We start from the raw sequence: 24,302 nt of genomic DNA on the forward strand, positions 1-24,302 counted from the left end.
TGCAGGCTCGAAGGGCCGAATGGCCTACTCCTGCACCTATTTTTCTATGTTTCTATGTTTCTAAACCAGGCAGCATCCTGGTAAATCTCCTCTGTACCCTTTCCAATGCTTCCACATCCTTCCTATAGTGAGGTGACCAGAACTGGACACAGTACTCCAAGTGTGGCCTAACCAGAGTTTTATAGAGCTGCATCATTACATCGCGACTCTTAAACTCTATCCCTCGACTTATGAAAGCTAACACCCCATAAGCTTTCTTAACTACCCTATCCACCTGTGAGGCAACTTTCAGGGATCTGTGGATATGTACCCCAAGATCCCTCTGCTCCTCCACACTACCAAGTATCCTGCCATTTACATTGTACCTTGGAGTTTGTCCTTCCAAAGTGTACCACCTCACACTTCTCCGGGTTGAACTCCCATCTGCCACTTCTCAGCCCACTTTTGCATCCTATCGATGTCTCTCTACAATCTTTGACAATCCTCTACACTATCTACAACACCACCAACCTTTGTGTCATCTGCAAACTTGCCAACCCACCCTTCTACCCCCACATCCAGATCGTTAATAAAAATCACAAAAAGTAGAGGTCCCAGAACAGATCCTTGTGGGACACCACTAGTCACAATCCTCCAATCTGAATGTACTCCCTCCACCACCACCCTCTGCCTGCTGCAGGCAAGCCAATTCTGAATCCACCTGGCCAAACTATGTACGTGTTGCCCATGTCCCTCTGTTCTATAACATTTTCCAGGGCCCTATGGTTTACTGTGTAAGTACAGCCCTTGTTTAACTTGCCAAAGTGCAACAACTAGCATTTGTATGAGTTAATTCCTTTAGCCATTCACTAACCCGCTTCCCAAGCTGGTCTAGATCCCCTGGTAAACTTAGACAATCCTCTTCTCTGTCTGTGACATGACCAAGTTTGGTGTCGTCAGAATCAGGTTTGTTATCACTGTCAGAAATTTGTTGTTTTGCAGTGGTAGTACAGCACAGAGACATACAATTATTATAAATTACAAAACAAATAAATAGTACAAAAATGGGATAATGAGGTAATATTCATGGATTTATGTTGCATTCGGAAACCTGATATTGGAGGGGAAGAAGCTGTGTCTGAACTGTTGTGGGACTTGAGGCTCTTCTGTCTCGCCCCAACGTAGTAACAAGAAGAGAACATGTCCTAGATGTTGAGAGTCCTTAATGATGGTTCTGCCACACTGAGGCACCACCTCTTGAAAATGTATTCAGTGATGGGAAGGGTTGTGCCTGTGATGGAGCTGGCTGAATCTGCGGTCCCCTGCAAACTTACTACTTACGTTATTAACATTAGCTTCAAATATCTCAGTTCTGGTCAGACAAGCATTCTATTTGTGCTGTGTGTATGCTTCGAAGGCTTTGGCTTTTCAGGAAATGAGTTGTAGGATACTCATGACCACAGTACACTTAGACTCAGGTCAATGGTGACAACCAGTTGATGGTGGTGTAATGAGGGATGGTAGTCACTTGTAAACAAAGGAACTCCTATAATTTTTAAGAATGGGAATAAAATAATTTTCTCTTTCTTTGTCCCATCAGTGATTCATTCAATTTTTGCCTTTCAAGGCAGCATCCAATTCCTATCAAAATCATAAGGAAGGAGGGAAGAAGCTGTGTTGCATCATTGCTTGATTTGAAATAGACCACATACTTTTATTTTTAACTGCATAAAATAATAATATTTTTATGACAGGAAACTTTGTAAATGTTTTACACAGCTTAATCAAAATGAAATTTGCAGCTTAAAGACACCTAAAACAGCTAATTTAATGTTTTCCTCTTCTTAGTCCATAAAACTGGACAAAAATGAACAACTTCAATAATTACCTTTTTGCTTCTATAACTCTTAGAAATATTGATCTCAGTAATGCGTTATGAACGCAGAAGTACCACATTGCCAGTTACGTGCCAAAATATTCACTCCGTTTAAACCAAAAGCTTGATTCATTTCTCAAAGATAGATCTGTACATAATTAGATAAAGTTTGCAAATTTAAACAGCACATGTAAGTAAAAAAAAAGACAATTGTTGAAATGTTAAATGATTTCAACTTCGCAGATGTGACAGCAGAGCTTTGAACTCAATGAATGGAGAAGACTGTGGTGCTCAGTCCAAAGCAAACAAGACACATGCACTTTTAAAACAGTTTTTGTATCTCTTATCTAATTGCTGTCTTCATATAGAAACAAAACACAATCCATCTAGCTTTAACTTTTTTAAATTAAAGCTGAAAATGTAAATACTTACCTATTTCTTTCTCAGGGCAACAATAACATTTGCAATAGATTTTTTTTTCTCTTTTTCTAATCGTTTGGTTACACATGAAGTGTTCAACTAGTGTTTTACAGAACCTTTTTACAATAGTATGTTATGAAAAGCCTGATGGTAACATTTTTGATATTAATTTCGTATTATTCTGCATACCGTTTTCTTCAAACTTTAAGCCTTCTCTTTCATACCAGAAATGTTAAAACCGCACCAAAGCAATGTTACCCATGGGAAGTCAAACATTTATGGACATATTGTCTCTTTGTATGCCTAATCATGCTCCTCCCACTCTCTCTATTTCTGGTAAGTTTGTATTTCACACTCACTGTACAAATCCAAAATCTGTAAATGGGAAAGGGGTTACAGAAGGAAGTGGCAGTCATTTCTTTTCTCCCTTAAACTCCTAAATAACTTTTGAATTTGTGGAGTCCTTCTGACACATTAGGTTTTGCGAATTCTCTACTTTGTGAGCTGCTGTTGCCACCCGGTGTCATCTGTCTGTATAGGCCATCATCAATTCTGTGTGTAACATTTGAGGATGAGATTATTCTGTTTGTCTTGCACTTCCCAGTAAAATCCGGAAAAGTCTAAATTGTTTTGAGGGTCTGTATTTGATGGTTTGCTATCGCTGTCCCAATTGCTGTTATCCTGAAACTTTTACTGGCCTCAACCTCGTCACACTTTTGGAATACTGTGATAACACTGTCTCATTAATTTTCACTTCATAATTTTTTTCCAAAAATGTACTTTATTCATAAGATTGATATAATACATAATAACAAACAGGTTATTATATTATTTTACAATATGTATATTTCAACATAGCATCAATTTTTCCTTCCCAAATATTGCATCAGTAATAAATTTGAGAGACTATAATATAAGACCAAGCCCCTCAGTGACCAATGGCAGGAAGAGCCTAAACTATGCCTTTTGTGGTTGCTGCAGTAAGTTTCAGTTTGTTCCTCAATATGTGTCCCTGCTTCTTGGAACGTGCTAGTCTGCGGCACCTAGTTATAGCTTTCACCAAGCTGATAATCTTCCAGCAGCAGTCAATGCCATTTCAATATGCATCCCTAAAAACAATCACAGAAACCTGTACTGGACAGCTGCTTGGGCAGACCTTCAACAAAGGCTACTGCATCTCTTTCCAGAAGGCAATTGACAGTCTCATTAGCATTGCTACCACTTCGACAAGTGTGTGGATTGAGACTCCAGTCTTGTGCTTTCTGAAGGTCACCCAAAAGCCACTATAGATCTTTCTTTCTTTATTTTAGTTAGTAGGACCTGAATAGATTACAAAGAACGGCAATCCTTGACTGTATATGCTGTAATGAATTGTAAGCCTCTGTCTTTTAAGAAGAATAGTCGTGCTTAGTTCTGAAATTCCTTCATTTCTATATTTCATTGGACTGGCTTCACTATCAAGGTCAGCAGTTACTGTCCTTGTGAAGTCGGAGGCGAGCCATTATCTCCAACAACCATTGTGCTTTTGGAGGAGAATTTCAGGATTTACGTAGGTCCAGTGATAGTGTAGGAATAGCGTGACATTTTCAAGCCGGTTGGCGTGCAATATGGTGGCGTACCGCTAGGCCTGCCGCCGTGTCCAATTTGGTGGTAGACACACCATTCTGAGAGGTGCTGTCAGAGCAGTTAGGTGATGTTTGTAATTGATATTTTCTTTGCAGTTTAACAATCTGCTTGTCTTTTATATTCATAGAACAATTTATTATGAAAGTTCAGTGTTCCCCTAGTGCTTATACAAAATATAGTTCTGGAAATCTCTAGAAGCTTCTTTGTTCTGCATTATTTGAATAGTGACTTTCTAATTGGTTAACTCCACAAATTTGAATACAATTTTCTTTATTTTTGTAGTATAAAAGGGCGGAATCGCAAAGTTAGCTTCCTTTCTCTCTTCAGCTGATAGACCCCAAACTCTTCTGTTCCTATTTCCTTTGTTCTGTCAACTCCCAGTAAGACAACTGTGAAGCAACAAGTTTTGTACCTCTTTCCTGACTTGTAAAAGAACCTTGGATTAAAACATCACAAACCAACAGCGATCAGCTCCAATGCATTTTATAGATGGTACACCCTGCAGCCTAGGGTGCGTGATGGTCATGGGTGGGATGCCAATCAAGCAGGCTGTTATACTTTGAATGGTACCGACCTTAGTCAGTGTTGTCCAGGGAAGCTGTTCTCTTGAGCTGTGTTGATGCTGGAAAGGCTTTGGGTGTCAGGACGTGAGTTACAGGATTCTGAGGGTTCTCACAGTGTTCATTGCAGCTGCTTCACTTGAGATTGTGGTCAATAGTGACGTCCATTTGATGCTGGGCTACTGTGCAGTGGTAATGTCCTCAAGTACCAAGCAGCCACTGTCTGAGCGGGCCAGAGTTAGAGTGGGCTTTGACTCATCAACACTTCAGCAAGGAGAGCATTGGCCAATTTTGTTTCTGGTACTTATTTATTTATTCTTTCTTTCTTATTTCACATTTAGAACTGTGGGGATGCCAGACAGGGTACTGGAATGTGCTTCTTCCAGGATGTGGGAAGGCAGAGAGACCTCCAGGGTCCCAGACAACTACATCTGCAAGAACTGCATGCAGCTGCCGCTTCTAGCAAACCCTGTTAAGGAGTTGGCATTGGAACTGGTCGTTCGGGAGGCTGAGGGGTTGGTAGACAGGATATACAGGGAAGTAGTTACACCCAAGGTGCAGGACACAGGTTCCTGGGTGACTGTCAGGAGGGGGGAAAGGGGATGGCAGCCAGTGCAGAATACCCCTGTGGCCGTCCCCCTCAACAAGAGCTAGACTGCTTTGGATACTGTTGGAGGAGATGACCTAGCAGAGGAAAAGCACAGCAGTCAGGTCTTTGGCTTGGAGTCTGCCCCTGTGGCTCAGAAGAGAGGGAGGGAGAGAAGAGGCAGGCAGAATTGATAGGGGAATTTTTTGGCTAGGAGAACAGAAAGGATGTCCTGTGAACAAACAAGATTCCCAGGTGTTTGTTGCGTTCTGGGTGCCAGATTCAGGAACATCTCAGATTGAGTCTTAAGTAGGAGGGTGAGCAGCCAGAGGCTGTGGTCCTTGTCAGTACCAACGACACGGTAGGATGGGTGACAAGGTCCTGCAAAGTGAGTTCAGGGAGTTAGGTGCTAAATTACAGGACAGGACCTACACAGTTGTAATCTCAGGATTGCTACTCATGCCACATCTTGGTGAGGCCTGAACTAGGAAGATCGTACAGTTTCACATGTGGCTAAGGAGTTGGTGCAGAAGGGAAGAACTTTAGGATTTTGGATTATTGGGCTCTCTTCCAGGGAAGGTGGGACCTGTACAGAAGGGACAGTTTGCCCCTGAACTGGAGGGGACTAATACTCTAACGGGAAGGTTTGCTAATGCAGCACAGGGGAGATTTAAACAAGAGTTGCAGGGGGATGGGAACCAGAGTGTTGGTACAGATACCAGAAAGATGTGAAGAAAGATGTTCTCAAGCCTGCGTACAAAAGAGAAACGTCAAGTATGGTGGGACTAATGTTCTGAGCTGCGTATATTTTATTGCAAGGAGCATTGTAGATAAGGCAAATCAGATTAGGGCATGGATCAGCATACAGAATTATAATATTGTAGCCATCGGAGAGACTTGGTTGCAGGAAGGACAGGACTGACAGCTCAGTGTTCTGGTGTTCGTTGTTTCAGATAGGATAGATTAGGAGGTATGAAGGGGGAAGGAGTGGCATTATTGGTCAGGGAAAATGTCACAGCAGTGCTTAGTTAGAACAGACTGGAGAGCTTGCTTAGTGAGGCTTTACAGGTATAACAAAGGTACAACTACATTAATGGAATTAAACTATAGACCACCCAACAGTCCGTGGGATTTAGAGGATAAAATTTGTAGCGAGATCACAGGCTGTTGCAAGAAACATAACGTTGTTGCAGGTGATTTTAACTTTCCATATTTGACTCAGACTCCATGCTGTAAAAGGTCTAGATGGGATAGAGTTTGTCAAATTTATTCACGAAAGTTTCCTTAATCAGTACATAGAAGTGCCAACTAGAGAGAGTGCATTATGAGATCTCCTATTGGAGACTGAGACAGGGCAGTTGACAGAAATTTGTATAGGGGAACACTAGATGATAATGCCATTAGTTTTAAGATAATTATGGAAAATGATGGGCCTGGTCCTCTGGTTGAGATTCTAAATTGGAGAAGGGCCAAGTCTGATGGTATCAAAAAGGATCTGGCAAATATGGATCGGCACAGGCTGTTTTCCGGCAAAAGTATACTTGGTAAATATGCAAAGCTGACATTTTGAGATTACATAGCTTGTTTGATCCTGTCAGAATAAAAGACAAGTATAAAAGCTTTTAAGGAGCTTTGGTTTTCGAGAGATATTGAGGCCCTTGTTAAGAAAAAGAAGGAAATGCATAGCAGGTACAGGCAGGAAGAAACAAATGAGGAACACTCACAACACGCTGGAGGAACTCAGCAGGTCGGGCAGCATCCGTGGAAACAATCAGTCAACGTTTCGGGCCAGAACCCTTCATCAGGATTGTAGAGGGAAGGGGCAGAGGCCCTATAAAGAAGGTGGGGGGAGGGTGGGAAGGAGAAGGCTGGTAGGTTCCAGGTGAAAAACCAGTAAGGGGAAAGTTAAAGGGGCGGGGGAGGTGATAGGCAGGAAAGGTGAAGAAGGAATAGGGGAAAACAATGGGTAGTAGAAGAAGCTGGAAACATGAGGGAGATGATAGGCAGCTGGGGGAGGGGGCAGAGTGACATAGGGATAGAGGAAGGGAGGGGGAGGGAATTACCGGAAGTTGGAGGTACAGATGAGGTACTTGAGGAGCACAAGAAATGCAAGAGAACACTTAAGGAAGAAATCAGAAGGGCTAAAAGAAGATGTGGTTGCTGTAGCCGACAATGTGAAGCAGAACCCTAAGAGCATCTACAGATATATTAAAAGCAAAAGCATAGCAAGGGATAAAATTGGTCCTCTGGAAGATCTAATTGATAATCTATGTGTGTAGCCAAAAGAAATGCAGGAGATCTTAAATGGATTTTTTGTATCTGTATTTATTCGGGAAATGGACACAGAATCTGTAGGTGTGACTCAAAACAGCAGCGAGGTCATAGAGCCTATACAGATTATAGAGGAAGTGTTTCTGTCTTGAGGCAAATTAGAACAGATGAATCCCCAGGGCCCGACAATCAGTTCCCTTGGATCCTGTGGGAAGCTGGTGCAGAACCTGCAGGGGCCTTAGCAGAGATATTTAAATCTTCCTTATCCATGGACAAGGTGCCGAAGGATTGGAGGATAGCATATGTTTTCCACTGTTTCAGAAAGGCTGTAAGGATAAGCCAGGGAATTATAGGCTGGTGTGCCTAACATCAGTAGTGGAAAAGTTATTGGAAGTATTCTAAGGGACTGGATTTATAAGTATCTAGGTGACACTAAGATAGGTGGAGTTGTGGATAATGAAGTAGGTTTTCAAAGCTTGCAGAGAGATTTAGGCCAGTTAGAAGAGTGGGCTGAAAGATGGCAGATGAAGTTTAATGCTGATAAATGTGAGGTACTACATTTTGGTAGGGCTAATCAAAATAGGACATATATGGTGAATGGTAGAACATTGAAGAATGCAGTAGAACAGAGGGATCTAGGAATAATGGTGCATAGTTCCCTGAAGGTGGAATCTCATGTGAATAGAGTGGTGAAGAAAGCTTTTGGTTTGCTGGCCTTTATAAATCAGAACATTGAGTATAGGAGTTGGGATGTAATGTTGAAATTGTCCAAGGCATTGGTGAGGCCAAATTTGGAGTATTGTGTACAGTTTTGGTCACTGAATTATAGGAAAGATGTCAACAAAATTGAGAGAGTACAGAGAAGGTTTACTAGAATGTTACCTGGGTTTCATCACCTAAGTCACAGAGTAAGGTTGAACAAGTTGGGTCTTTATTCTTTGGAGCGTAGAAGGTTGAGGGGGACTTGATGGAGGTATATAAAATTATGAGGGGGATAGATAGAGTTGACGTGGATAGGCTTTTTCCATTGAGAGTGGGGAGATTCAAACAAGAGGACATGAGTTGAGAGTTAAAGAGCAAAAGTTTAGGGGTAACATGAGGGGGAACTTCTTTACTCAGAGAGTGGTAGCTGTGTGGAACGAGCTTCTGGCAGAAGTGGTTGAGACAGGTTCAACGTTGGCATTTAAAGTTAAATTGGACAGCTATATAAACAGGAAAGGAATGGAGGGTTATGGGCTGAGTGCAGGTCGTTGGGACTAGGTGAGAGTAAGAGTTCGGCACGGACTAGAAGGGTCGAGATGGCCTGTTTCCGTGCTGCAATTGCTATATGGTTATATGGGCTGATTAAGGATAGTATATGGTAAGTCGTGTCTAACCAATCTTATCGAGTTTTTTGAGGAACTTACCAGGAAAGTTGATGAAGGCAAGGTACTGGATATTGTCTAAATGGACTTTAGTAAGGCATTTGACCTGGCCCTGCATTGGGAGGTTGGTCAAGTAGGTTCTGTCATTTGGCATTCAAGATGAGGTAGTAAATTGGATTAGACATTAGCTTTGCGGAAGAAGTCAGAAAGTGGTTGCCTCTCTGACACTGAGGCTTGTGATTAGTGGAGTGTCACTGGGATCGGTGCTGCGTCCCTTGTTCTTTGTCATCTACGTCAGCAATCTGGATGATAATGTGGTAAACTGGATTAGAACATTTATAAATAACACTAAGATTTGGGGTGTAGTGGTCAGCAAGGAGGGTTATCAAAGCTTGTAGCGGCATCTGCACTAGCTGGAAAAATAGCAGATGGAATTCAATGCAGACAAGTGTGAGGTGTTGTGCTTTGGGAGGATCAACCAGGGTAGGTCAAACACAGTGAGTGGTGGAGCACCAAGGATTGCTGTGGAACAAAGGGATCTGGCAATACGGGTCCATAATTCCTTGAGAGTGGTGTCACAGGTAGATAGGGTCAGAAAGAAAGCTCCTGCCTCTTTGGCCTTCATAAATCAAAGTATTGAGTACAGGAGTTGGGATGGTATTTTGAAGTTGTATAAGACATTGGTGAGGCCTAATTTGGAGTATTGTATGCAGTTTTGGTCACAAAAGTTTTAAGGGAGAACTTCTTTACTCAGAAGGTGGTGAGATTGTGGAATGAGGTGTGGGTGCAAGTGGTGGACGTGGGGTCGATTTCATTATTTATCAGAAATTTAGGTAGATAAAAGGAAGGAAGTGGTATGGAAGGCTATGGATCGGCTGCAGGTTGACAAGACTAGGCAGATTGGTGGTTCAGCCCTGACTAAGTGGGCTGAAGGGCCTGTTTCTGTACTGTAGTGTTCTGTGACTCTATCAAGGATAGGTGCTTAGCCTCTGTTTCTTGTTGGAAGTACTCACTGTCTGACACTTTTGTGATGCCACATTTTTGTGCATTGCATGACTGAACTTTACAAAAATCAAAACTAAGGATACATATTCCGAACATCTGTCCTGGATCATCAAATGTTATGATACAATTATTCATGGAACGACTAATCATCTGCAGAGATGTCAAACAATGCGAATTCCACATATGTTTATCACAGTAACCTTGCACTCTGAGGCAGTCCTCAGAGCATTGCTTTGATATTATCTGTAGGGTGTCCGAGCTTATCTATTTGTTATACGGGTTTCAGAGACATCTATTATCTTCCACTTTTAAATGTTTGTTTTTCATTTTTCTTCAAATGAACCTCTGCCACCCCACCTCCCCATATACACATTTATTCTCAGGAACTCTGAGCTGTTCTGCCAGAATCTGGGGCGATTAGCTGTCTGTTTTAATGTCTCAGTATTTCCCTACCCTTGAATCAGGCAGACTCTTCTGATGTTTGATTGTTTACAGAGCTAATATTGTCCCATGCTACTCCCACCACTGCAAAACCCAAAGCCATTCTGTTGATTGAACAGTTGCATCCAGTCGGTTGCCCAACAGCCTTTTCCCAAGCCGCTGTCAGAGTCACCACAACCCAATCTCCTCTCGAACACTTTGAAATCAGCAGAGGACATCTCCTAGTGTCAGGTCTTGTATGGCACAGATCAATTGAGTGCCACTTCTGCGGTAAGTGCTGGGGAATTGCTCTGGACTCAGTAGAACCTTTATCAGAGTACAGCAGAAAACAGTGTTGTGAATTACAGTCAGCAAGTTAGAAGCTACTGTGTTTGAGCATATGTATAAGGCATCTGACAAGGTACCCATGCAAGAATTATTGAGAAAGTAAGGAGGCATGGGATCCAAAGGGACATTGCTTTGTCGATCCAGTACTGGCTTGCCCACAGAAGGCAAAGAGTGGTTGTAGATGGGTCATATTCTGCATGGATGTCGGTGACCAGTGGTGTGCCTCAGGGATCTGTTCTGGGACCCCTACTCTTCGTGATTTTTATAGATGACCTGGATGAAGAAATGGAGGGATGGGTTAGTAAATTTGCTGATGACACAATGGTTGGGGGTGTTGTGGCCAGTGTGGAGGGCTGTCAGAGGTTACAGCGAGACATTGATAAGATGCAAAAATGGGCTGAGAAGTGGCAGATGGAGTTCAACCCAGATAAGTATGAGGTGGTTCATTTTGGTAGGTCAAATATGGTGGCAGAATATAACATTAGTGGCAAGACTCTTGGCAGTGTGGAGGATCAGAGGGCTCTTGGGGTCCGAGTCCGTAGGACACTGAAAGCTAATGCGCAGGTTGACTCTGTGGTTATAGTGCACTGGCCTTCATCAATCATGGGACTGAGTTTAGGAGCCGAGAGGTAATGTAACAGCTATATAGGACCCTGGTCAGATCCCACTTGGAGTACTGTGCTCAGTTCTGATTGCCTCACGATAGGAAGGATGTGGAAACCATAGGACAGGTGCAGAGGAGATTTACGAGGATGTTGCCTGGATTGGTGAGCATGTCTTATGAGAATAGGTTGAGTGAACTCCGCCTTTTTTCCTTGGAGCGACAGAGGATGAGAGGTGACCTGATAGAGGTATATAAGATGATGAGAGGCATCGATCGTGTGGAAAGTCAGAGGCTTTTTCCCAGGACTGAAATGGCTAGCACGAGAGGGCACAATTTTAAGGTGCTTGGAAGTAGGTACAGAGGAGATATCAGGGGTAAGTTTTTTACAGAGAGAGTGGTGAGTGTGTGGAATGGGTTGCCGGTGACAGTGGTGGAGGCAGATACGATAGGGTCTTTTAAGAGACTCCTGGACAGGTATATGGAGCTCAGAAAAATAAAGGGGGCTATGGGTAACTAACCTTAGGTAATTTCTCAGGTAAGGACATGTTCGGCACAGTTTTGTGGGCCAAAGGGTCTGTATTGTGTTGTAGGTTTTCAATGTTTCTATGTTTCTGTAATTTCCTTTCTGCTGCCTTCCACCTTTCTTAAGAGTGGAGTAACATTTGCAATTTTCCCATCCTCTGCCACCATGCCAGAGTCCAATGATTTTTGAAAGATGATTTCTAATGGCACCACAATCTCTAATTCTACCTCTTTCAGAACCCTAGGGTGCAGTTCCTCTGGTCGGCTGACTTATGTACCTTTAGGTCTTTCAGCTTTTTGAGCACCTTCTCTCTTGTAACGGTAACTGCACCCACTTCTCTTCCTTCACACACTACAACATCATCAGGCACACTGCCAGTGTCTTCCACAGTGAAGACTGATGCAAATTACTCATTTAGTTCATCAGCCATCTCCTTGTCCCCCGCTATTATTTCTCCTGCCTCGATTTCTAGTGGTGCTATATCCACCTCATTTTTCTTTTATTTTTAGTATACTTGAAAAAACTTTTACTATCCACATTGATATTATTTGGTAGCTTGCTTTCATATTTCATCTTTTCCCTTCTAATACTTTTGTTAGTGGCTCTCTGTAGGTTTTTAAAAGCTTCCCAATCCTCTATCCTCCCACTAATTTTTGCTTTGATGTATGCCCTTTCTTTTGCTTTTACAATTGCTTTGACTGCCCTTGTCAGCCATGGTTGTACTATTTTACCATTTAAGTATTTCTTCATTTTTGGAATACACAGGTCCTGCACTTTCCTCATTTTTCCCAGAAACGCACGCCATTGCTGCTCTGCTGACATCCCTGCCAGCATCTCCTTCCAATTTACTTTGGCCAACTCTTCTCTCATACCACTGTAATTTCCCTTACTCCACTGAAATACTGCTACATCAGACTTTACTTTCTCCCTATCAAATTTCAAGTTCAACTCAATCATATTGTAATCACTCATTCCTAAGGGTTCTTTTACCTTAAGTTCCCTAATCGCCTCTGGTTCATTACATAACACCCAGTCCAGTATAGCAATCCCCTAGTAGGCTTAACAACAAACTGCTCTAAAAGGCTATCTTTTAGGCATTCAACAAACTCACCCTCTTGAGATCCATTACCAGCCTGATTTTCCCAATCGACCTGCATGTTAAAATCTCCCATGACTACCGTAACATTGTCCTTTTTATTTGCCTTTTTTATTTCCTGTTGTAATCTGTTGTCCACCTCCCAGCCACTGTTGGGAGGCCTGTATATAACTGCCATCAGCATCCTTTTATCTTTGCAGTTTCTGAACTCAACCCACAAGGATTCAACATCTTCTGATCCTATGTCACATCTACCTACTGATTTGATGCCATTCTTTACCAGTAGAGCCACACCACCCCCTCTGCCGACCTTCCTATCCTTCTGATATAATGTGTAACCTTGGACATTCAGCTCCCAACTACAACCATCCTTCATCCACGATTCATTGATGGCCACAACATCATACCTGGCAACTTGTAATATTGCAACAAGATCATCCACCTTATTTCTTATACTACACACATCTAGAGATTGGGAACGTGCTGAAAATAAACAGATTAAGGTCGGATTAGTGTCAGTGTGGAACAATGGTGAGCTGCTGCCCTCCCCTCTTGCTGTGACAGGCACTATCTCTCTCTTTCCCTCATTAGTGAGAGAAAGGGCCTGTTGAGATATCGAAGTGTCGGGATAGACGGTAGTTTTTGAAGGACTGTAGATCCTGATCTCTGGAGGCTTGCTATTGCTTGCGTGGTGGTGGGGGGGGCGATGCCTTTGCTGCTGGTTGTGTGTGGGATGGGGAGGGGTGGCTTTGAGTTTCTAACATTTTTCTGTCATTCATTCTTTCGGCTTTATTTCTCTCTGTTTCATGGATGTCAGTGAAGAGTAAGAATTTCAGGTTGTATATTGTATACAATCTCTGATATTAAATGGAACCAGTGAACCATTGGGTTCGTTGTCATCTGAACAAGTCCACGTGTGCAAGGGTGCAATGGAAAACTTGCTTACAGCAGCATCGCAGGCAGAGAGCATCAGACAAGCAACGATTGCAAACAAAATGTAAATTCAACATAAATTATGCACAAGAAAACAGAGCTCAAACTAAAAGTGCCAAGTGGTCATAGTTTTGCTGTACTGAGGTAGTGATTACAGTTGTGCTGGTTAGTTCAAGAACCAACTGGTTAAGACCATAAGGTATAGGAGCAGAAGCAGGCCATTCGGCCCATTGAGTCTGCTCCGCCATTCAATCTTGGGCTGATCCAATTCTTCCAGTCATCCCCACTCCCCTGCCTTCTCCCCATACCCTTTGATGCCCTGGTTAATCAAGAACCTATCTATCTCTGCTTTAAATGCACCCAGTGACTTGGCCTCCACAGCTGCTCGTGGCAACAAATTCCACAGATTTACACCCTCTGACTAAAGTAATTTCTCTGCACCTCTGTTCTAAATGGACGTCCATCAGTCCTGAAGTCACGCCCTCTTGTCCTAGACTCCCCTACCATGGGAAATAACTTTGCCATATCTAATCTGTTAAGGCCTTGTAACATTTGGAATGTTTCTATGAAATCCCCCCTCATTCTCCTGAACTCCAAGGAATACAGTCCAAGAGGTGCCGGACATTCCTCATGCAGTAACCCTTTCATTCCTGGAATCATTCTTGTGAACCTTCTCTGAACCCTCTCCAATGTCAGTATATCCTTTCTAAAATAAAATAAAGAGTCAAACAAGTCAAGAAAGTGAAATGAGTGAAAGAATTTACGATTGGATAATGTATGTCTGCACTGCTAATTCTGTCAGCACCTCCTAGAAATAGATGCATTGAAATGCACTCAGAAGTAACTCATCTTTTTTAATTAGATCAAACAGATATAAATACTGCAGCCTGTTTGTCACTAACACCATCCTACAGAGGATCCTTTATTTTTACATTTTCCAAATCAATGAAACATAACAGTCATCTGATGCAAATTCTGGGCTAAATGTTTTCTAGCAGATACTGGATTTTAGTAAGAAAATTTATGTCCATGTTATGTATAGTAACCTATATCTACTTTGACAATAAATTTACTTTGGAATTTGGTTCTGACTAGTGTTCCCTCTGAGATGTGTGTGTACATACACATCGTTTGCTACTAGTGCACAAAGAAATTTAAACTGAGCACAAAAGGTTGTCACCCTCTACCTCATCGGCATGTAAAGTACATTTCACGATCGTACACAATCACATTTCCTTTTCCACTTTCTGATGTGGATAGTGTTGACAATGTAGAGTTTGCAATGATTTGTCTGCAGATTTTAGAACTGGCTTATTTATACTGTTTTTAATTGAAGAAATTATTGATTCACTGTGTTAACTTCCAAAGAAGCAAAGGGTGTGAATCACAAAAGAACTGCTGGTTTGTTTCAAGCGGAATGGCTTAATAAAACAGTAGAAGTTGTTACACCGAAAGCTCATGAGGTCAGGAATGTGCAGATATGAGAAACTGTTGTATTGTTACCTGTGTGTATTGTTGTGATGCAAAAGTTGCTGGAGAATTTGCAAGTGGGAAGAAGTAGAGTGTTATTTGGAAACTTGACTTTTTAGAGCATCATTTAGCAAGCAGTTCACATATGGATGGTGTGCAAAAGATCTGGTGAGAAAATTGTTCATTACCTGCTACAGGCCTGCTACATATGTTTTGTGAGAGTCCAGATGAATGAGAGCGAAAACGATCAGACCCAGTGTAGATCAATGTTCTTATTGACAGTGTTTTACTAGCTGTTAAAATGAATACCTCTATATATAAAATTCAGTACGCACATGTTGTTGTTACTGGGCAAAAACTTGTACAGCAGAAGGTTTTGGTGCACATTGGTCATTACAGACCAAAGGGAACATTGGTTCCGAGGTACACCAAAAAATTCTTTGATGTTTTCCTTTCACTGTTGTTACATAATGCACGATGGGGCAGAACACACCACATTCTAAGATCTCATGTTGATTCTAGCCCTGCATTATTAACAGCTTTCAGTCCAGGCTGTTTGTCTTCTTAACTGGAAGTTCTGTGTTTTGCTATGGAACACTAACCCATTCCTCAGAGTTCAGACTTGTATATGTTGTCATTCATTTCTCCATTCCAGCCTAACACCTCAATTCTTTTCTTTCCAAGCCTCTGTACGCAGAAGGAAAACAGGTAAGTCGTTCTCTTAAAACTTGACAATGCCATTTTACTTCTCATGGTGTTTTTGTGTGTTGATGCTGTCCCAAGCAGCCACGCTTCAATGAATGGTAAATTTGCAGTTTTAAGAGAACAGTGATAATTCCAAACCTAACATAACCATATGAACATGAAAGGGAAAAAAATGACTAGTGAAATATTTGAAGTTAATTGTATAAATATGCTTTACAGTTTTTTGCCAGGTGTAACCAGCTCCTGTTAAGTTTAAATGGATGTGTTGAATTGATGTATGATCACTATACAAAGGAGGATAAAGGAGATTAAATAGAATCTTTAATAGTACAAAGTTCATGAGCACTTTAGAAGAGCTTTGAATCGCTATGGTGAGTCCATTGAAGATTTCTTTAAAAAACAATCAAAACTTTCGTCCTACTCATTGAACATGAGGTATGAAACTGAGCAGAGTTACAGGTGGATTACAAGCAATCAGTTTAAGTATTATTTACTACATACTGCTCTGGTCAGTCTACAAGGAAGATATTATTGTAGTCAGGAGGGTGCAGAAGAGATATATGAAAATCTTGGCAGGATTGAAACATTTAGCCATTAAAAAGATTGAATTAGTTATGTAGGAGAAAACAAAAGTGACTGGATGACCATGTTGCTGAACCACTATTCAGTCACTAGGATAATACCAAGATTCAGGTCCTTTTGTTTTAATTCTTTTTGATGTCTGTCTTCAACTTTCTACAATGCTCCAGACATGTCCAATGTAAACTAATGGAATAGCATCTCTTTTTCCATCTGGGTATGTTGCAGCCTTCAGGACTTAATATTGAATTTAATAATTTCAGGTAACCACTTGCTTTTCCTTTTTTCTCTCTCTTCAAAGATATGACTGTACCAATCTGTTATAAAATGTTTCTGTTTTTCTTTCCTGTTTACAACAGTTGGGTTTTTAATGTAATTGTTATCATGACAACTTTGATCTGCACCCTTTCAAATTCTCTCCACTCCTATGAACAGTGGATATGATGTTTACCACATGGTAACTCCAAGGAAATGCAGGGAACAGCATCAGATGGTGCATGTTGCTGCCTTTGACCTTAATAAAGCTATTGACTACTACAACTTGGGATATTCTCATATTCAATGACCCAAAGAAACTTGTCTCCATCTCATGCTTGCTGCAAAGTGTGATATTAACCAACAGGTCTGCAACAAAATCATTCTTAGAGATGACTGGTGTCACGAAAGGCAGCATCATTGTCCCAACACATTTCTCAAATGTTCTCACTGCAATGTTGCACTTCACCTCCATCAAGTTTCCCACAGAAGTAGGTTAATCTTCATAACGGATGGGAAGCTGTTCTGCCTTCAACAACTACATGCTAGAAAATATCAGAACTCTACTGTGCAATTAATACTTGTGCATGCTCAGAATCTGGGCTCCAAGCCATTATCAGCATCTTCTTTGAAGCAAATGAGAGGATGACCCTTAAACACAACATCCAGGAGATTTTAAAGAAGCTCTGTAAAATGCCCTCCAGCATTAAAGTTTCACAGCAAGAACCTGGAAATGTGGATTAGTTCTCAAATGTTGGAAGCAGACGTTTGGCAAGGGCAGAAAGTGAAATAATTAATTTCTCCCTTCGATGCATATGAAAAATATTTAATTAGTTCAGGAAAGTAATATTTGGAGAGCAAGTGGCACGATATGCGGTTTTGGCCCGTGTGGAGAGAGAGAGAGAGAGAGAGAGACACTGAAGCAGGTCAGCAGTTCGCGGGCTTTAACGAGAACTGTGCAGAACTAAAGGAAAAACAATAAAGGCTAGACCAATAGAGCCATTAACTAAAACTCTCCAACTGAAAGTTAACATCAACACTGCAGATGGAAGCAATAACTAAAGGCTAGATGAATACCGCTCTTTTACAGTGCTAATTGAAACAGTAGTCCTCTTTCCTGGACAAGAGTGAAGGTAAGCAGGGAGCATAGACATTGTTGTGCTCTTGACTATAAGATATAGGAACAGAATGAGGCCATTTGGTCTATTGCACCTGTTCCACCATTTCTTCATGGCTGATGCAATTTTCTCTCAGCCCCAATCTCCTCCCTTCTCCCTGTATCCCTCATGCCCTGAACAATCAAGGATCTATCAACCTCTGCCATAAATATACATAAAGACTTTGCCTCCACAGCTGCCTGTGCAAAGAATTCCACAGAATCAACACTGTCTGGCTAAAGAAATTCCTCCTCACCTCTGTACCAAAAGAACATCCCTCTATTCTGAGGCTGTGTCCTCTGGTCTTAGACTCTCCACCACAGTAAACAATCTCTCCACATCAACTCTTTCAAGATCTTTCACCATTTGATAGATTTCAATGAGGTCACCCTTCATTCTTCTGCATTCCAGTGAGTACAGGCCCAGAGACATCAAATGCTCTTCACGTGACAAACCATTCAATCCTGGAATCATTTTTGTGAACCTCCTTTGAACCCTCTGTAGTTTCAGTACATTGTTTCTAAGATAAGGGGCCCAAAACTGCTCACAATGCTCCAAGTGAGGCCTCACCAGTGCTTTATAAAGTCTCAATGTTACATCCTTGCTTTTATATTCTAGTCCTGTTGAAATGAATGCTAACATTGTATTTGCCTTCATCAGCACAGATTCAACCTGCAATTTAACCTTTAGCCTTTGCACCTCAAATTTCTGTATTTTCTCTCCTATTAGAAAACAGTCAACCCTTTCATTTTTTTCTACCAGAGTGATTGACCATACACTTCCCGACACTGTATTCCAACTGCAATTTCTTAGCCCATTCTCCTAACCTAGGTACTTCTGTGGCCTGCCTACTTCCTCAAAACCATCTGCTACTCCACCTATCTTCATATTGTGTGTAAACTTTGCAACAACACCATCAAATTCCATCATCCAAATCGTTGATATATAATAAGTTCCACTTTATTCCCACTCTTTGCCTCCTCCCAACCATACACTGCCTTATCCATTTAGAATCTTTCCTGTAATACCATGGGTTAATAGCTTGTTAAGCAGCCTCATGTGTGGCACCTTGTCAAAGGCCTTCTGAAAATCCAAGTGCACAATATCAAATGATTCTCCTTGGTCTTGTTATTTCTTCAAAGAATTCCAATGGATTTGTCAGGCAAGATTTTCCCTTGAGGAAACCATGCTGGCTATGGCCTATTTTATCATGTGCCTCCAAGTAACCTGAGACCTCATCCTTTATAATCAACTCCAATACTTTCCCAACCACCGAGGTCAGACTAATTGGCCTATAATTTCCTTTCTTCTGCCTCTCTCCCTTCTTGAAGAGTTGATTAATTTTTGCAATTCCAGTCTTCTGGAACTATTGCAGAATCCAGTGATTCTTGAAAGATCATTTACTAATGCCTCCACAGTCACTTCAGCCACATCTTTCAGAACCGTAGGGTGTACACCATCTGGTCCAGGTGACTTATCTACCCTCAGACCTTTCAGTTTCCTAAGAACCTTCTCTCTGGTTATGGTAACTTCACACTTCATGCCCTCTGACACCTGGAACATCCATCATGCTGCTAGTGTCTTCCACAGTGAAGACTGATGCAAAATATTTATTCAGTTCATCTGCTATTCCATTGTTCCCCATTACTACCTTGACAGCATCATTTTCCAGTGGTCTGATATCCACTCTTGCCTCACTTTGACACTTTATGTATCTGAGGAAACTTTTGATATCCTCTTTAATATTATTGGCTAGCTTACTTTCATATTCCATCTTTACCTTCTTAATGACTTTTTTAGTTGCCTTCTGTTGGCTTTTATAAGCTTTGCAATCCTCTAACTTCCCATTAATTTTTGTTCTACTTTACATCCTCTCTTTGGCTTTTATGTTGGTTTTGACTTCTCTTGTTAGCTGTGTTTGTGCCATCTTTCCTTTAGAAATCATCTTCCTCGGGGATGTATATATCCTGTGCCTTCCAAATTGCTTCCAGAAATTCCAGCCATTGCTGCTCTGCCATCATCCCTGCCAGTGTTCTTTTCCAGTCAATTCTGGCCAACTCCTCTCTCACGTCTCTGTAACTCCCTTTATTCCACTGTAACACTGATACATCTAATTTCTCAAATTTCAGGGTGAATTCAATCATATTATGATCACTTGCCCCGAGAGTTCTTTCACGTTAAGCTCTCTAATCAATTCTGTTTCACTGCACAACACCCGTTCCAGAATAGCTGATCCTCCAGCGGACTCAACCATGAGCTGCTCTAAAAACCCATCTCATAGGCACTCTAGACATTCCCCCTCCTGTAATCTAGCCCCAACATGGTTTTCCTAATCTACCTGCGTACTAAAGCCCCCTATAACTATTGTAACATTTGCCTTTTGGCATGGATTTTCTATCTCCCATTGTAATTTGTTGGCCACATCTTTACTACTGTTTGGGGGTCTGTATACAACTCCCATCAGGGTCTTTTTACTTTTGCAGTTCTCTAGCTCTATCCACAATGATTCAACACCTTCTGATACTATGTCACCTCTTTCTAATGATTTGATTTCATTTTTTACCAACAGAGCAACTCTACCCCCTCTGACTTCCTGCCTATCCTTTCGATACAATGAGTATCCTTAGGCATTAAGCTCCCAGCTATAATCTTTCAACCATGATTCTGTGATGCCTACAACATCATACCTATCAATCTGCAACTGTGCTGCAAGTTCATCTACCTTATTCCATATACTGCATGAATTCAGATACAACATCTTCAGTCCTGGAATCACCCTTTTTGATTTTGTCACACTCTGCTCAACCTTTTGATTACCAACATATGCCATCACAAGCTCTCCACCAACTGTTTGGGCACTCTGTTTCCCATCCCCCTGCATCTCTAGTTTAAACCCCACCGTGCAGCATTAACAAATCTTCTCATGAGGATATTAATCCCCTTCCCTGGAAGAGAGCCCAATGATCCAAAAATCTTAAGCCCTCCACCCTACACCTACAGCCTATGAACCTCATCACTCGTCCTATCCATGTCACTGGTACCTACATGGACCATGACTTAGAGCTGTTCTCCCTCCCACTTAAGAATGCTGAAGTCTTGATGCGAGATATCCCAGACTCTGGCACCCGGGAAGCAACACACCATCGAGGAATCTTGTTCTCACCCACAGAACCTCCTGTCCCATAGCCCTCTATTTTTCAGAGCTAAATATACCTATTCAGGAGTCTCTTAAAAAACCCTATCATATCCACATCCTCCACCATCGCCAGCAGTCCATTCCACGCACTCAACACCCTCTGCGTAAAAAACTTACCCCTGACATCTCCCCTGTACCTACTTCCAAGCAACTTAAAACTGTGCCTTCTCATGTTAGCCATTTCAGCCCTGGGAAAAAGCCTCTGACTATCCACACGATTAATGCCTCTCATCATCTTATACACCTCTATCAGGTTACCTCTCATCCTCCATCGCTCCAAGGAGAAAAAGCCGAGTTCACTCAACCTATTCTCATAAGGCATGCTCACCAATCCAGGCAACATCCTGTAAATCTCTTCTGCACCATGTATATGGTGTCCACATCCTTCCTGTAGTGAGATGACCAGAACTGAGCACAGTACTCCAAATGGGTTCTGATCAGGGTCCTATAAAGCTATAACATTACCTCTCAGCTCTTAAACTCAATCCTACAGTTGATGAAGGCCAATGCACTGTACACCTTCTTAACCACACAGTCAACCTGCGCAGCAGCTTTGAGTGTCCTGTGGACTCGGACCCCAAGATCCCTCTGACCTTCCACACTGCCAAAAGTCTTACCATTAATACTATATTCTGCCATCATATTTTCTCATCCAGGTCATTTATAAAAATCACGAAGAGAAGGGGTCCCAGAACACGCCCTGAGGCACACCTCTGGTCACCGACTTCCATGCAGAATATGACCCATCTACAAACACACTTTGCCTTCTGTGGGCAAGCCAATTCTGGATCCACAAAGCGAGGTCCCCTTGGATCCCATGCCTCCTTACTTTCTCAATAAGCCTTGCATGGTCTACCTTATCAAATGCCTTACTGAAATCCATATACACTATATCTACTGCTCTACCTTCAACAATATGTTTAGTCACATCCTCAAAAAATTCAATCAGCTCGTAAGGCACAACCTGCCTTTGACAAAGCCATGCTGACTATTCCTAATCATATTATGCCTCTCCAAATGTTCATAAATCCTGCCTCTCAGGATCTTCTCCATCAACTTACCACTGAAGTAAGACTCTATAATATCCTGGGCTATCTCTACTCCCTTTCTTCAATAAGGGAACAAAATCTGCAACCCTCCAATCCTCCAGAACCTCTCCCATCCCCACTGACGATGCAAAGATCATTTCCAGAGGATCAGCAATCTCCTCCCTCGTCTCCCATTGTAGCCTAGGGTAGATCCTTTTCCGCAGTGAATACTGAAGCAAAGTATTCATTAAGTACCTCTGCTATCACCCCCGGTCTATACACACTTTTCCACTGTCACACTTGATTGGTCCTATTCTCTCACGTCTTACCCTCTTGCTCTTCACTTGTCGAATGCCTTGAGGTTTTCCTTAATCCTTCTCACCAAGGCCTTTTCATGCCCCTCTGGCTCTCCTAATTTCATTCTTAAACTCCTTCCTGCTAGCCTTCCAATTTTTAGATCTCTATCATTACCTAGTTTTTTGAACTTTTCAAAAGCTTTTCTTTTCTTCTTGACTAAGTTTTCATCAGCCTTTGTAAACCACAGTCCCTGTACCCAACCATCCCTTTCCTGTCTCATGCAGAATGTCACACAACTATTCCCTGAACAATTGCCATAATTCTGCCATTTATTTCCCTGAGAACATCTGTTCCCAATTTATACTTTCAAATTCTGCCTGATAGCTTCATATTTCCCCTTAACACTTTCCTAACTTGTCTGTTCCTATCCCTCTCCAATGCTATGGTAAAGGAGATAGAATTGTGATCACTACCTCCAAAATGCTCTCCCACTGAGAGACCTGACACCTGACCAGGTTCATTTCCCAATACCAGATCAAGTACAGCCTCTCCTCTTGTAGGCTTATCTACATATTGTGTCAGGAAACCTTCCTCAACACACCTAACAAACTCCAACCCATCTAAACTCCTTGCTCTGAGAAGATGCCAATCAATATCTGGGAAATTAAAATCTCCCACCACAACGACTCTTATTATTTCACCTTTCTAGAATCTGTCTCCCTATCTTCTCCTCAATGTCCCTCTTACTATTGGGTGGTCTACAAAAAACACCCTGTGGAGTTATTGACCACTTCCTGTTCCTAACGTCCACTCACAGAGACTCCGTAGACAATCGCTCCATGACTTCCTCCTTTTCTGCCCTTGAGCCATCCAAGTCTCTGTAATGGCCACATCATCATAGCTCCAAGTGCTGATCCACGCTCTAAGCTCTTCCACTTTGTTCATGACGCTTCTTGCATTAAAATAGACACATCTCAAACCATCGGTCTGAGCACATCCCTTCTCTATCACCTGCCTATCTTCCCTCTCACACTGTCTCCAAGCTTTCTCTATGTGTGCCAATCGCCCCTTCCTGCATCTCTTCAGTTCGGTTCCCACCCCTCAGCAATTCTAGTTTAAACTCTCCCCAGTAGCCTTAGTAAAACTCCCTGCCAGGATATTGGTCCTCCTCGGTTTCAAGTGCAGCCCATCCTTTTTTTACAGGTCACACCTGCCCCAAAAGAAGTCCTAATGATCCAGAAATCTGAATCCCTGCTCCCTGCTCCAATTCCCCAGCCTCGCATTTATCCTCCACCTCATTCTATTCCTATACTCACTGTCACGTGGCACAGGCAGTAATCCCGAGATTACTACCTTTGAGGTCCTGCTCCTCAGCTTCTTTCCTAACTCCCTGTTGTCTGTTTTCAGGACCTCCTCCCTTTTCCTACCTATGTCGTTGGTACTAATATGTACCACGACCTCTGGCTGTTCTCCTTCCCAGTTCAAGATATCATGGACCCGATCAGAAACATCCCCGGACCCTGGCACCAGGGAGGCCAACTACCATCCGAGTTTCTTTCCTGCATCCACAGAACCGCCTGTCTGACCCCCTAACTATAGAGTCCCCTGTCACTGCTGCCTTCCTCTTCCTTTCCCTACCCTTCTGAGCCACAGGGCCAGATTCTGTGCCAGAGGCGTGCCCACTGTTGCTTCCCCCAGGTAGGTTGTGCCCCCCTAACAGTACTCAAACAAGAGTACTTATTGTTAAGGGGGTTCAGCCACTGGGATACTCTCTAGTATCTGACTCTTTCCCTTCCTTCTCCTGACTGTTACCCACTTATCTTTCTCCCAAGGCCCCAGTGTGACTTCTTGCCTCTAGCTCTTCTCTATCATCTCCTCACTCTTCCTGACCAGACGAAGGTCATCAAGCTGCAGCTCCAATTCCATAACCCGGTCGGTAATACGCTGCAGCTCGATGGACCTGGCGCAGATGTTGCCATCCAGGAGGTTGGGAGTCTCCTGGAC

At 42.2% G+C, this 24,302-nt stretch overlaps 1 protein-coding gene across 6 annotated transcripts in view; it reads left to right on the plus strand.

The window, feature by feature from the left end:
- The window catches only part of shank3a (SH3 and multiple ankyrin repeat domains 3a), a 1,110,717-nt gene that overhangs the window by 1,014,749 nt on the left and 71,666 nt on the right, over nt 1-24,302 (plus strand). For 5 of the 6 annotated variants that reach the window (XM_063072946.1, XM_063072948.1, XM_063072951.1 and 2 more), the window contains one exon: nt 15,766-15,789. The exons of the other annotated variant lie outside the window; for it this stretch is intronic. In XM_063072946.1, coding sequence (XP_062929016.1) covers nt 15,766-15,789 — 24 coding nt within the window. The remainder of the gene's footprint in view (nt 1-15,765; nt 15,790-24,302) is intronic. 6 annotated transcript variants of the gene reach the window in all.

Source organism: Mobula hypostoma, chromosome 20 (genome assembly GCF_963921235.1).
Source record: "Mobula hypostoma chromosome 20, sMobHyp1.1, whole genome shotgun sequence".
NCBI classification, from domain to species: domain Eukaryota; kingdom Metazoa; phylum Chordata; class Chondrichthyes; order Myliobatiformes; family Myliobatidae; genus Mobula; species Mobula hypostoma.